The sequence below is a fragment of the Eleginops maclovinus genome, chromosome 4, assembly GCF_036324505.1.
Source record: "Eleginops maclovinus isolate JMC-PN-2008 ecotype Puerto Natales chromosome 4, JC_Emac_rtc_rv5, whole genome shotgun sequence".
NCBI lineage: Eukaryota > Metazoa > Chordata > Actinopteri > Perciformes > Eleginopidae > Eleginops > Eleginops maclovinus.
In genome coordinates this window covers 2,580,370-2,595,410 of record NC_086352.1, presented here as the reverse complement: position 1 = coordinate 2,595,410, position 15,041 = coordinate 2,580,370, and the positions used below count along the sequence as shown (strand labels likewise).

The 15,041-nt window shown below is 42.6% G+C and overlaps 1 protein-coding gene across 1 annotated transcript in view; it reads right to left on the bottom strand.

The window, feature by feature from the left end:
* Nucleotides 1-15,041, bottom strand: part of LOC134862710 (voltage-dependent T-type calcium channel subunit alpha-1I-like) — a 225,623-nt gene that overhangs the window by 73,337 nt on the left and 137,245 nt on the right. The window contains 3 exon segments of the mRNA XM_063880729.1: nt 1,370-1,521; nt 9,836-10,233; nt 10,646-10,994. Of these exon segments, the coding sequence (XP_063736799.1) occupies nt 1,370-1,521; nt 9,836-10,233; nt 10,646-10,994 (899 nt within the window).

Here is a 15,041-nt window from a genome sequence, read left to right as displayed (position 1 = left end):
AATCCTGACAAAAAGCTCAATATATGTGCCTTTATCTTAACCAGGTAAGTGAAAATAAAACCCTTTGATAAGGTAAGGAGAGTCATAGAGAGGAAACAAATCTGACTTCTGAGAAAAGTTAAAATTCTTAAGAAAGAAAAGAACTTAGATTAAATTACCTAATTTTGTGAAAAAGTGAGAATTCTGAGAAAAAAGTCAACCAAAAATAACTCAGACTTCTGGAAAAATAATCAAAATTGTAGGAAAAAATATAGAATTCTGAAAAAATGCTTTTGAAATAAAAGTCACGAAAAAAGTCAGATTTCAGAGGAAAATTCTAAAACAGGTTTTTAATTCTGTCTCCGATCTCAGAGCTTGAAAAACAACAAAAATTTCATTCAGTTCAAAAAAATGTTTTCCCAAGTGGCCCTAAACCCCTCCCGTCCCTAATCCCATATAATCCGAGGACATGAGCTAAATTAATCAATACTGTTTTCATATTACAGTAATTAAAAGATCTGTCATGTCTTATATTAACACTTTAAGGACACGTTGACAAATCGCTTAATGTCTGGAAGTGATTAATGTGTCCACTTAAGAGGTTACAGGAGGTTTTGGTCACTATAAATCAAGCTTGTGCTTAAATGCCTAACGACTTTCTAAATTGCTGTTTGCTCCTGCAAAACAACCATAGACACCTTCCCTTTCAGCTCTGGTAGCCATTCAAACCATTCCCTTGAGGAAATTGTGCTTTAAAGACATGAGTCCTGTAATGGAGGGGCCCATTAAAGACTCCTCTGAACATATCAAATAGCATCAGCTGCTTGGGGGATCATTGAATAGGAGCACTTTTAAAGAGCATCCCTGTGTGAACGGCTGAGAACGTTCAGATAGAAGGAAGAGAGGACAATTGGTTGTGCACCGAGAGATAAGAAGACGGATGTAGAAACGTTCAATCAGCATGTATCTCCTCTGAAGGGGTGCACATTTGATCTTGTTCAGTTTTAGTTGCTTTGATGTGCATTTGATCTCGGGGTTATAATGAGGATCACAGACAAAGGCGCTCAGACGGATGAATTAGAAAAGCCGTCAGCAGATCAAAGCCTCAGCCACGCTCCTGACGCTCCGGGCTCACACAACAAAACACTAAACCTGTTTGCTGCCGTCTGACGCTCCGGCATCCAAACACATACAGGTGGTACATTTCAATCAAGCACAATGCAGATGACAGATTACAAAGCATGGCATGAATAATTTAACTGCAGCATCTCTTTCAACAACAGTCCGTCAAACCCCCCAAAAGGTACCAGAATAACATCAGTCGGTTTATCAGAAACTCTCTGTCCTTCTGTCTGGCACAACACCGTACACATAGGACCACCTGTATTACCTTATGATGACGATGATTCCATCAAACACATTGTAGGGGTTTCTCAGGTAGTTGAAGGAGCCAAATGCGGTGAGTTTGAGTAACATCTCCAGGGAGAACATGCTGGTGAAGACGATGTTGCAGATCTCCAGAACATTGGTGAGTTCCTCTGGCTGACGAAGAGACGAAACAAACACAACATAGAGAAATAAGATGGGAAGTTAGAGCAGGAGAAATGCAAGAAAGGCACTTAAAGTACGTACGGATAGTATCTATCATTGTTAAAGTTAGCCTGCTGTCATAGAGGCTACCTTTAAGTCTAATAATAAAAGCTCTAAACGTGCATTATCTTCACTATCCAGCAGGGGGCGACTCGACTCATGGCCTAAAGAAGTCAGATAGTGTAGAAGTCTATGACAGAAGGACCCCAACTGACTTTTGACCTTCAGCAAAGAGTTCACTTATGAGTTCATGGACCCAACTGCTTGCTGCAAGTACTGAACAGGTCGACGTGGAACAAGTTACTTAGGAGGAACAATGATAGGATCCGTTACAGAAAGAAGGTCACGTGACCATTTCCCACCTCAAAGCTGGGAAGTGTTCAAAGTTGGCGTTTGGGAAAACCATCAGGAAGGGTCTGGTGCAATGTGACATTATACCAATTGAAATTGACAACATTAGCATTTGGAAACCAGTATTTAGAGTCCACTCAGTCTTTAAACACAGTGAACATCTGATCATGATACTCACTCTGTGGTAAATCATGATTCAAATGTTAGTATTTACTTGGACTTGTGGGGGACATAAGAGAAATCTGAGTCAATTCAAAACACTTTTTAATTAGCATTATTATTATTGAATGACTGGAATCTCTGATAACTTTCCCACTTTGATTTCCCTCTCTATCTACACAGGGTATATCATCTCTGCTGCTTTCATACTGCACTCATGTTCCTTCAATGGTGACAATTAATGGTGAAATTGCACTGTAATTATGAGAGGAAGTTGGGTTGCAATTGGTAATGATATTAATTTGTGGGTTTTCTTTACGCGTTAAGGTTTCCAGATGAATAGAGAGCGCTAACCCATCGATAGACCTAGTGTTTATGTTTTGACGTCCACCTTTACAACGCCTTCTTTCACTTCCTGTCCCGAGTTCTTAATGCGCATCGATGCCCGTCTCTTCATCTCTGTGAAACTGTGTGAGTCCGTCGCTCTCTGTCTGTCTTTCTGTTTCTGTCTGGCTTTGCTCAATATAAGGATGATACACACACACACACACACACACACACACACACACACACACACACACACACACACACACACACACACACACACACACACACACACACACACACACACACACACACACACACACACACACACACACACACAGGGCTAAATTTGGCTCAATCATGATATCCAGCACTATTCATCCGGAGCTGCTCTGTAACTTTCAGCGATGACATTCACTCGCCCCGGAATGAATGAGCACTGTGTGTTTTGGATTCACATGTCTCTGTGTGTGTGTGTGTGTGTGTGTGTGTGTGTGTGTGTGTGTGTGTGTGTGTGTTGGTTGTGCTGCATGTATATATATATGTCTGTGTTTGTCAGAGCTAATGAGTGTTTAGCAGTGTGAGAAAGGGGCTAATGATGCATGGCCGCAGTGTCGGTAACGATGTGACGGCTGACCGTTCGCAGAGCAGACAAACAGCGTCGGCCGCCCCTGGAGATCCATTACTGCAGCCTCATTACTGCAGACCTGGCAACCCATCTAAAGAAATGAGGGTTTTCCGGTCGGCTGATGTATGGAATAAAATAAGAAGACCCGATCATGATGAGGACAGATGATCTACTGGAGAAAGGTGGACAGTTTGTTCTGTAACTAACTTCAGTTACAGGTTGTGGAATAAAACTAATGAAAGATAGGAGCCAAAAGTAAAACACGTTTCTGTGGGAAAGCAGAGTTTTATATCTGTTGGTTAATCTTAAAGAGTTAGTGAACTGTATTCTCATCTTTTCTTGTCATTCCTGTAATATTGACTAATTATTTCAGCCCCTGAACATAAATCCCTACCTTGAGGCATGAACTACATTTACTTTTAATACCTTTTGGAAACTTTAGTTCTTATTTTGCTATAAAATTTGAAGTTTTTGACCCAAAATGATTTACTTGGACAACTTTCTGGGGGGCTATTTTTTTTTATAAGCTATGCTTTTTGCTCTTCCATTTCGACTAACTTTGTTTCCATATACAGCGCTCAGCGTAAATGAGTACACCCCCTTCCAAAAGCAACATTTTAAACAATATCTGAACACAAAAACAGTTTCCAAAATGTTGACAAGACCAAGTTTAATATAACATCTGTTTAACTTATAACATGAAAGTAAGGTATATAATATAACTGAGATTGAAACCAAGAGTACGACGGCTGGTTCAAAATAGGCATTAGCTTGGTTTCTCAAATGCAAATGCAGAAAGGTATATGTACTTAGCAAGGAGCTGCTACTGTAAGGTATAGGTACAACCATACAGTAGCATTAGCGGGTGTCAAACGTTTGCTCAGATTCCTAAAACAAGACACCTGTCTTTTCTTACAGTGTCAGACATCGACAGATCAGCCTGTGAAAACAGTCAACTGCGTTTAACCACGACCGCGATCTTTCCTGAACCTTAACCAAGACGTTTCAGTTGCATCCACTTCAAAGATCAGAGACCACTCCCACAAATACTGTTCGTACCGGTGAAAGGTGTAATTATTGAAACCTGTGTGTTGTTGGTTATCAGTGATGTTCCCATATGCAGAGAGTTGTTTAATTTTGAGAAAGCCTTTCTAGCTTTTTAGCTGATGCTTTTAGCATGTGATGCACAGCGAGTCCGACCCCTGACAACCCAAAGCCCATGCTGTGGTACCATGCATAAATATCAGTAATGTGCTAATGGAAACCAAAACAAACCAAAATCATTGCACCACTTTTTCCCGTTTCAATAATTCTAATAGTTAGTTTATTAGTTTGTCCTGCAAACGGTGACTCCGTCAATAGTGCTGTCATGTTTCAGCTGGCTATCCTTTTAAAGGGACAGTTTTCATGACTCGAAGTGGTCTTATATGAGTGTATTTCCTACAGAAGATGGCATTTGGAGGATCAAACAGGAGTAGCAGGACAGTGTAGAAATGTAGAAATGTCCAGCAGTGGCCAAGTCAGTAGGGGCTTGGACTGGGAATCGTAGGGTTGTCGGTTCAAGTCCCCGAACAGACTTGAAATATGGAAAGTGGACTGCTACTTGGAGAGGTCCCAGTTCACCTCCTAGGCCCTGCTGTGGTGCCCTTGAGCAAGGCACCGGATATCTCCAATCCCCCCTCCCCATTGCTCCCCGGGAGCTGCACGATAGCTGCCCACTGCTCCTAGTACTAGGATGGGTTAAATGCAGAGGACCAATTTCACTGTGTGTGCTCTGCTGTGTGCATGCATGTGACTAATAAAGAGGGTTTCATCCTCCCATTCTATCTATCTAAATGTAGTGATGTAGACTGGGTCTTTTTTGTAGCTTCATTTTATTTACTTCTATATATTCTAACCGCTTTGTCTTCCTGTAAACGGCTCTTTCTGACCTCAAACTGAGCCGGTATATATTGAACAATGCCAGCGCAGAAGCTACTAGACGCTGTTGACAAAATGAGTACATTATTCACTGCCAAACAATGGAGTTGCTGGTCTCCCTGAGTTTCATTGGGTAGTTTGTTCGTGTTATTGCTTGATTTGGCTAATCTGAACCAACCAAACACACACAATAACCCCACAACCCGTGTTCTGCAAGGTTAAGGTACTGGTTTTCAGTCGAGTGTTTCAGGGTAGAGCCTTTATCACGGCTCCGGTTCGTTGTCTGAAACATAGACATCAAGGTGTTTGGTGAAAATATTCATCATTATGTGCGTTTAATGATTGGCGGGTCTTTCTATGAGGTGGCTAGAAGACTTTTTTTGCTACCATACTTTGCTTAGCTTCCTGAGAGAGCAATGCTTTAGCTGTAGGTAATACACTGACTACGGGTACAACCTCATACAACCCCACTTCAAAACATCCCAACCATGCCTTCTAGTCTCGTCCCGCTGACTATTTATTCTCCAATTACCCTCAGGTAGGGTTGGGGGGTTGCATTTCTTCACAACAGTAATTTCAGATGCAGGGTTCCAGCAGCTCAGCTGTTTTCATTCTCGGCATCAATCCGTTTCCTGTGGATGGATTCATTGTTTTCAGAACCCCAATTATGATTATATTCTTGCGTTCTCTGACCTACTTGGATTTTGGCTACCAAACATGTTCAGTTTCTGTTTTGATTTATAATTTGCATGTGACAGACATCCTCCCAAAAATCAGAAACTAAGGGGGTGGGTGTTAGTCACTGCTTCGACAGTGGCCATGACTGCTCCTTCAGTTTTAATCTTGACATTTCAGAGGAGACAGACCACCATTCAGCAGTGTTGTTTGATGTCTATCCATCGCTGTCAAACCTCCAAAGTGCCCATCATGCCGCCGCATTATTTACGACAGAAACAGCCTTGTATTTAACAATAATACCCATCATGCCATTGGAGCATCCGATGTCCCGTTTGAGGCAACGACTGAGTGAACTGATGAGTGAATCCTAAGATTTATGAACCTTCTTGTGATGTCAAGGTTATTTGAGGCACTTAAATATCTGAACTTAAACTTAAACATTTTCATTTTCAAAGCTGTTCCTGTAATCATGTATATGAAAACCTGTGACATCTTCATTACTGAATCTCATTTACTTTGCTTTTGTTAGATGTGAGTCCTGGCCCCCAATTCCTCTCTGTCATGATCCTGTTTTGTGTTGTTTCCTGTTTTATGTTGAAATGTTTCCCCTCTTGTGTCATGTTGAGCTTCACTTCCTGTCTGCGTTTCCCTCCTGTGCCTGATTGTGTCATTGTGTTCACCTGCTGCCCCTGTGTTTCCCCTCCCCTCTCCAGCTGTGTGTGGTCTTGTGATTACCCTTGTGTATTTAGTCTCTGTTGCCCTTTGGTCTCTTGTTCGGTTGTTGTCGTTTCCACCACTGATCTAGTCCTTGTTACCTGCCTGTTCCTGCTGGTCCTTCGTGTGTCAAGCTAAGTGTTTTCCATGTCCTGTATTCCCCTAGCTTAGTATTGTCGTTAACAGCTTTAGTTCAAACCCCCTTACCTGCCTTCCCTGTGTTTTACTGCACCTGGGTCCTGTTTCCCCAACCCTGACACTACTATTGCTTTGCCTGCTTTCTATCCTCAATAGCCACATAATGCTGTTTACACCACTCACAGAGGCACTTTTACCACTGAAAATGTGGAGTCATGTTTGAAACAAGGGGTCCTTCCATATCAGAGAAGCATACTTCTTCTTTCTGGACAACAATCATTGATTGTGTTGAGTTGACACTCGTCAGTCACTCTTTATTTTATCTAGTATAACTTGGTTTTACATGTGCAGTCAATGGTTCCGGGACATGCTAATGTGCTACAAGTTTGAAACTGAGGCTATGTTAGCTCGGGTTATAACATCAACACAATACCCTGATTGGTTAGCTTACATTTCTGTATGATTTAAATTCAACTGCATAGAGTTTACGTTCTGAGGGTAAGGACAAAGGACTAGCTGAGATGTTTCACAATCTAAATGCTATCTAAGGTAATTGAAGCTTATAGGTTAGCAACTTTTCCAAAAAGGAGAAAAGCATAACAGAGATGCTAACATGAACAAAAGCTGGTAACATCCAGGACTGACCTTGGAACAGTGTGGAAATAGTTCTCAGGCTTGCCTTACATGGATATTATTGCTGTCATTATTTTTGCTTTCTAGCATAACCTGTAACTATTTAACCAATGTATAACAGTCTAGAATTCTGGTTAGCCCAACATGCTAACAATTGCAATTATGCTAGGGTAAATAATCAAAGAGCATTGAGCTGCTTTTTTGATCATGTTTTCTAATATATCGTCCAAACAGCCAACTCATTGTCTTTCATTATGTCATAAAAATATCGGAAAACATAATGAGGGAAAGCAGAGACCGCTTGGTGTTTAGCTGCTTTGTTTTTAAGAAAAAGAAAAGAAGACGTCCATGTTTGAATAGTGCAACATGTAACAGGTTAATGTGTAATAAGATGTACTTTGAAAACTATATTTTCCCTTGCCAAAGTGACTGCTGGCGTTAATCATAGCTGCTGCAACCCAGAAAAAACTAAACGTATTTGGCTAGCGTTTCCTCACACTGATAATCTGCTGTGTCTACACCAACAGAGCCTCAGACCACAGGTGTAGCAGGACAGGTGGAGCAGCACTCTAAAGGCTGAGGATCAGAGCGAGGAGAGAGATTAATCCTCTGATAGCACTGTTCAAACACAGGGAGGCATGACTGCAGTTCGTTTAAACAGGCGGTGGAAGCACAGACATTTCAGCTCGCTATTTCCTCCCTGAAGAGGGAGCAAAGACTCTCGCTCTGTCTCTCGCTATTTTTAGCCGCCCCTGAGATGAGAGACGACCCACCACTGCGGCGGTGGCAGGCGTAAGTGGGCGATGGTATAGAGTGAGCGAGAAAAATATTGACGGAAAGACAAAGAGTGTACAAAGCAGAGCGACAGAAACTTGCAGGAAACAGGGAAAGAAAAAGGCTGAAGATGAAAGAAAGCATTGTTTAAATCTAAACCAATGATGAGCTCATGGTCTGGTGATCCCTCCTAGATCCTGCTGCCTAACCTGACAGAAGACCGGTCTCTCTGGTTGGCTGCAATCACATTATACAATCATCTTAAAGGCAGGCTGAGGAGACAGAGATTGATGTGCAGCATGGAGAATATACAAAGTTTCACACAGCGGAGGAGACGCTCTAAGAGCCGCTGTAGATTCACACTGCATGCAACAGGGTTGTCGAATCACTCTAAAGTAACCCTGGAAAGCTGGAGAAAGAGCAGCTGATGTATCCATTAAACACAAAACGGACAAGTCCTTTATGCTCATCCATTCCCCCATTCACTAAGGTACCTTGTTAGTTTGCACGTGCATGCTAATTGGCTAGCAAAGACTGCATACAAACACACACATACAGCGCATTCATTACAACAACACCGAGGCATGTAACCTCCCTCCAGGCCTGGTGTTTGTCTTTTAACTCAAATGTCTAAGAACTTGGGCAGCTAAGGAGGTTTCTAATTGGGATCTCATTATGTGTTCTACTTCCTGAAGAGTTGTTGATGGAAAAGTGACCACAGGAAGCGTCTGTTTCACAGTTTAAAGCCAGCCAACCTACTCCCAATTTAGACTCCTCGAAAATTACTAAATGCCTGATCAAATTCAAACGTTTTAAAATGTCCTATTAGAAGAAATACAATCAGACAATAAACTGAAGCCTTCAAACCTTCTTTTTCTCTACAGATGAATCCTGACAAAGCATGTTCTTAATGTGGAGGAGCTTTGTTTACATCCCCAGAAAGTGTTCAAACATGCCACATTTTACTATGTGACTTATTATTATTATCATCATCATCATCATCATCATCATCATCATCATCATCATCTTCATCATCAACATAATTATTATTATTAATGACACGATACAGGTATGGTTTGTTTCGGCTGAATTGCAAATAGGCCCTCCTGCTGCAGGAATGCATTTGATTAAACTCCTTAAAAGACAGACAGCTGTGTATGAGGCGGACAGAACGATGCCACAGATTTCAGAAAAGCAAGAGGAAGAAAGAGAAGGAGCTAAAAGAAAACTGTGGCTGTGGACAATTAGTCTCTAATGGAGTGGAAAGATTGATTATAGAAATGCTCAGAAACGGTGCTTCCTATCTCACCTCCTTAAGAATACGGTACGATTTACCAAAGAGTGCTGTCTCACAATTACTGCAACATTTGCCCTGTAGATGCTTACCCTACACCAAAGACTAGGTCATGTTCCCCAAATATAAATGCACTTGCAGCGTCGTAAACTGTAATTGGTCCCCTTGGTAACTCCGGTTGACCCCAACAGCCCATTATTAACAAGCTGAGCGATCCGATTGTAACGTGTATCAGTGTGCTGATGTGTTTGTGTGTCAGTGATACCGGTCATTACCGAAAAAGATTAGGAGTCAAAACCGGGTTTTACATCTGAAATCTGAAAGTCCTTTCTCTCAGAGTGTTTACCTTTTTCCTGAATTCTGATTTAATATCTGCATTTGGACTTTTCTCTGAAAAAACTAGGAAATATTATATTTTTTACAAATTCTGACTTTTTACAGAAAATCCAAAAAGAATCTCAACATTTTGATGAATTTTTAATGAAAATATCAGAATTCTAACGATAAATTCTCCTTCTAATCTGTACTTGACCTCTTGGCCTTTCCCCATTGAGTTCCAGGAGCAGTGGTAAGGGGACGACATACAGTTTCAGTGAAAGACCAAGAAAAAGCATTCAATCAGAACGACAGTGAGAATCAGAGGAGAGCTGTACCTGCTCGTGGTGCTCGATGCCCATGCTGATGGTGTTGATGAGGATGGCGATCATGATGCCTCGGTTGAAGTACTTGCTCTCCACGATTCCCCACAGCTTCATCCTGATGTCGTGCCAAACCTCCTTGCATCCCCTCCCACGACTACAGCACCCGTGTTTCGCTGCACCTTCCTGGCCTTTATTGCCCTTTTCCTTGAGTTCCGATTGCGCCCCCTCCCGGTCCGTTTCCTCCACAGCTCCCTCCTCTGCTTCTTCGTTCACGGCACTACGAGTTGGTCCCACGCCATCAGTGAGCGACAGAGCAGCGGCACATTGAGGGCAGCCGTCGGTGGCAGAGGTGGCAGTGAGGGCCATGGGTGAGGCGTGGTCCGGTTTACTGTGATGGGGACAGGGGGGACCTAAAATAATGCAAAGAGAAGAGGGGGGTTAAACGAGCAGTTTCTAAAACAGTGCAGTGATGTGTAGGCCCACATGGAAGTAGGCGTTCCATTAACAAAAGCAGGGAGACCCTTCCATTGGATTTTGGATTACCACCAACGCTAAGGCGGCTAATGTTGGGCGTGATGACGTCTCATTTGTTATCCACCTCCATTCTAAAATTGACCAGTGGGGTATTAACATATGTATTTTATGTCTTAGATCAAACATCTCTTCAGCTTGTGCTAACTTATCTGAGGCTAACAACCAAAAACACATTCAGGAAACCATTGACTTCCAGACCAGGGAACAGGAATTGCTCAAATGCTAACCTATTTCCCCGTTTCGGGACTCGTGCTGCACCTGGTAAAAAACATGTTTCCAGTTACGTACCGTGCCTCATCACTGCCCTCCTCTCAGGTCCTCCCCTCCCGTTGGCCTTCCTCTCCCTCCTTTCTCCTCCTCCTCCTCTTCTTCTTCCTCTTCCCACGCCCCGAAAGCCGCGAGGTTTCCCCCGCAGGGTGTTGAAAAGGTTGACACTTTGTCTCCTGGCCTTGCGGATCATGTGGCAGACGAGCTGGAAGAGAGCCTCGTAGCAGTCCCCGGGCTCGCTGGCCAGGGTGGAGTTGGAGGAACAGCGCGCTCGCTGCTCCTGCATCAGCTGGTGCTCCCGCTGCTTGGTCTCTGAGAACTGGGTGGCGATGACCACGAGGCACAGGTTGATCATGAAGAAGGAACCAATCTGGGAGGGTGAGAAGTATACAGTTTTAAAGACCCAGTTATAATTTAGTCAACGGTCAGTTTCTGCCGGAGAGTCACGCTGAATAAACTCTCAGCACGACGGCTTGAGGCCAGTGGAGTTTAGCTTCTGCTACGTCTCGCCTGTGAGCCCACTTGGCAGGACACAATGCAATGTGGTTACAAACAAAGCTGCAAGGATATCAGGGAAAACGTTGAAGATAATGGACTGTAACTCCTGCCTTTTCCTTGAGAGTATTACCATATTGCTACCAGAAAAAACAACTTTCAGCCGGAGATGGGAGCTAGCATCTTTACTGCATTCATCCTAGAATTGTCTTTCTTTCTTTTTAATGGAGATAAAAGCAAAGACCACATTCACACCACACAAGCATCACCTTGGGACCTGTGTGTGATTGAGGGATATAACCAAAGGCCCAAAAATGTTATCGTTGAAACGTTCTATACCGGACAAAGACTAAAGGGTTATAAAGTACAGGCAGTTATTTGGCTCAGCCCTGGTTTGCAGATTAAACTCCCATTGAGTTTCTCCATGGCGTGGAAGTGAGATGACTCACAGTTGGAGTAAATCCACCGATGGGACGGACACTTGATGAATCATCAGAACAACAATCATTTTAAACATTCAAGCATGGAAACGTGTCACAGTCGAGGCACAGAATACGAGTTCAACCCTCAGGTCCACTCAGGAAAGACACTAAATATTTCTCTTCCGGAAAAGGGACAAACCTGAAGGTCACGGTGGATTTTCTACCCCATTGAAATGAGAGATTTAAGACATCACTCCTAAATGCTACTAAATGCTACACACTGGACCTCTAACTCCTTTGATGAAAATATTTAGGCTAAGGACTTCTGTTCACACCAACATAGAACCTGTTCAGAAGTGTGTCCTTAGTTTTGTTGTCCTGTATGTTTGATATTTAAGTCACACTCTCTTTATAGCAGGTTTAACAGAAGAGTGAAAAAGGGCAAAGTCTCCCAGAGAAGCAGGTCTGATGTGGGGGGGAGGGGGGGGGGGCTCTCTGTGATCAATAGTGATTGTGAGCCCTGATAACCCCCTCCTGTTCCACCAATGTGACCAAGACTACTGAGGAGCCGGATGAAATGTGTGTGTGTGAGCGTCAGTGTGTGTGTGTGTGTGAAGCTGCTCTTCATTGATCCAGAGCTTATTTGTGGTCGCTCAGGCGGGGGTTCATGCCAGCTCTCTGTTCTGTTCTCTCCCAGCAGCCGATCAGCACCATCACCAATCCCCTCAAATATTTATACCCACACTCTGCTGCAGCCGAACACAATTAGATTAGTGTGTGTGTGTGTGTGTGTGTGTGTGTGTGTGTGTGTGTGTGTGTGTGTGTGTGTGTGTGTGTGTGTGTGTGTGTGTGTGTGTGTGTGTGTGTGTGTGTGTGTGTGTGTGTGTGTGTGTGTGTGTGTGTGTGTGTGTGTGTGTGTGTGTGTGTGTGTGTGTGTGTGTGTGTGTGTGTGTGTGTGTGTTGGGCAGCTTTGGTGTTTGCAGCAGACTGGCATAATGACTGTGTGAAAGGAAAGTGTGAATGGATGCTGTGTGTGTGTGTGTGTGTGTGTGTGTGTGTGTGTGTGTGTGTGTGTGTGTGTGTGAGAGGGAGTTTGAGGAAGAGAAATATCACTTTGCTAACTAAAGACATAAAGATGACATTTTAGTGTTGTATCAAAGACAGTTTTAGCAATGCTGTAGAATCAATGTTTGTTGATCAGAAATTGAGTTTTTGTCACTGACCAAAAGAGTTACTTAAATTTGGGAAATGTATCTTAAAGAGTCAGTGTCTCTACTTTAAAGAGTCCTCTCCTGCTGATGTTCAGGTGTATATCAGTATGTAGTGTCTCTGCTTTAAAGAGTCCTCTCCTGCTGATGTTCAGGTGTATATCAGTATGTAGTGTCTCTGCTTTAAAGAGTCCTCTCCTGCTGATGTTCAGGTGTATATCAGTATGTAGTGTCTCTACTTTAAAGAGTCCTCTCCTGCTGATGTTCAGGTGTATATCAGTATGTAGAGTCTCTACTTTAAAGAGTCCTCTCCTGCTGATGTTCAGGTGTATATCAGTATGTAGTGTCTCTACTTTAAAGAGTCCTCTCCTGCTGATGTTCAGGTGTATATCAGTATGTAGTGTCTCTACTTTAAAGAGTCCTCTCCTGCTGATGTTCAGGTGTATATCAGTATGTAGTGTCTCTACTTTAAAGAGTCCTCTCCTGCTGATGTTCAGGTGTATATCAGTATGTAGTGTCTCTACTTTAAAGAGTCCTCTCCTGCTGATGTTCAGGTGTATATCAGTATGTAGTGTCTCTACTTTAAAGAGTCCTCTCCTGCTGATGTTCAGGTGTATATCAGTATGTAGTGTCTCTACTTTAAAGAGTCCTCTCCTGCTGATGTTCAGGTGTATATCAGTATGTAGAGTCTCTACTTTAAAGAGTCCTCTCCTGCTGATGTTCAGGTGTATATCAGTATGTAGTGTCTCTACTTTAAAGAGTCCTCTCCTGCTGATGTTCAGGTGTATATCAGTATGTAGTGTCTCTACTTTAAAGAGTCCTCTCCTGCTGATGTTCAGGTGTATATCAGTATGTAGAGTCTCTACTTTAAAGAGTCCTCTCCTGCTGATGTTCAGGTGTATATCAGTATGTAGAGTCTCTACTTTAAAGAGTCCTCTCCTGCTGATGTTCAGGTGTATATCAGTATGTAGTGTCTCTACTTTAAAGAGTCCTCTCCTGCTGATGTTCAGGTGTATATCAGTATGTAGCGTCTCTACTTTAAAGAGTCCTCTCCTGCTGATGTTCAGGTGTATATCAGTATGTAGCGTCTCTACTTTAAAGAGTCCTCTCCTGCTGATGTTCAGGTGTATATCAGTATGTAGTGTCTCTACTTTAAAGAGTCCTCTCCTGCTGATGTTCAGGTGTATATCAGTATGTAGTGTCTCTACTTTAAAGAGTCCTCTCCTGCTGATGTTCAGGTGTATATCAGTATGTAGTGTCTCTACTTTAAAGAGTCCTCTCCTGCTGATGTTCAGGTGTATATCAGTATGTAGAGTCTCTACTTTAAAGAGTCCTCTCCTGCTGATGTTCAGGTGTATATCAGTATGTAGAGTCTCTACTTTAAAGAGTCCTCTCCTGCTGATGTTCAGGTGTATATCAGTATGTAGAGTCTCTACTTTAAAGAGTCCTCTCCTGCTGATGTTCAGGTGTATATCAGTATGTAGTGTCTCTACTTTAAAGAGTCCTCTCCTGCTGATGTTCAGGTGTATATCAGTATGTAGAGTCTCTACTTTAAAGAGTCCTCTCCTGCTGATGTTCAGGTGTATATCAGTATGTAGAGTCTCTACTTTAAAGAGTCCTCTCCTGCTGATGTTCAGGTGTATATCAGTATGTAGTGTCTCTACTTTAAAGAGTCCTCTCCTGCTGATGTTCAGGTGTATATCAGTATGTAGAGTCTCTACTTTAAAGAGTCCTCTCCTGCTGATGTTCAGGTGTATATCAGTATGTAGAGTCTCTACTTTAAAGAGTCCTCTCCTGCTGATGTTCAGGTGTATATCAGTATGTAGTGTCTCTACTTTAAAGAGTCCTCTCCTGTTGAAACTTTATACAGTAGGTGGCTTATTTATTGGGTCGCATGCAGCAAGACCACATTTATTTTGCAGTGTGTGTTGGTGTGTGTTGGTGTGTGTTGGTGTGTTTGTTAGTACCCATTAATGTCTGGGATTCACCAATGAGTTCATATTTTGACTCTTCTGGAAGGTGACAGATTGTGATTGGTCGAGAGCATCTTTCCAATTATGGGACATATCACTTATGTACCGCAGCTATTGCCTCACTATTGTTTAGAGATGTTGTACCTCATTGTGTGTGGCTCACACATTTGGGTCATGGTGCTTTTCGGGGGGTTAAAAACGGTCCGCCAAAAAGCACTTTGGTCACATTACAGGTAGCTTATATTTTGGGGTCTTAATCAGGAACAGTATAACAGCCCGTTGATTTTTAGGATTCATTAATGTTTTAATGACCAAGAAA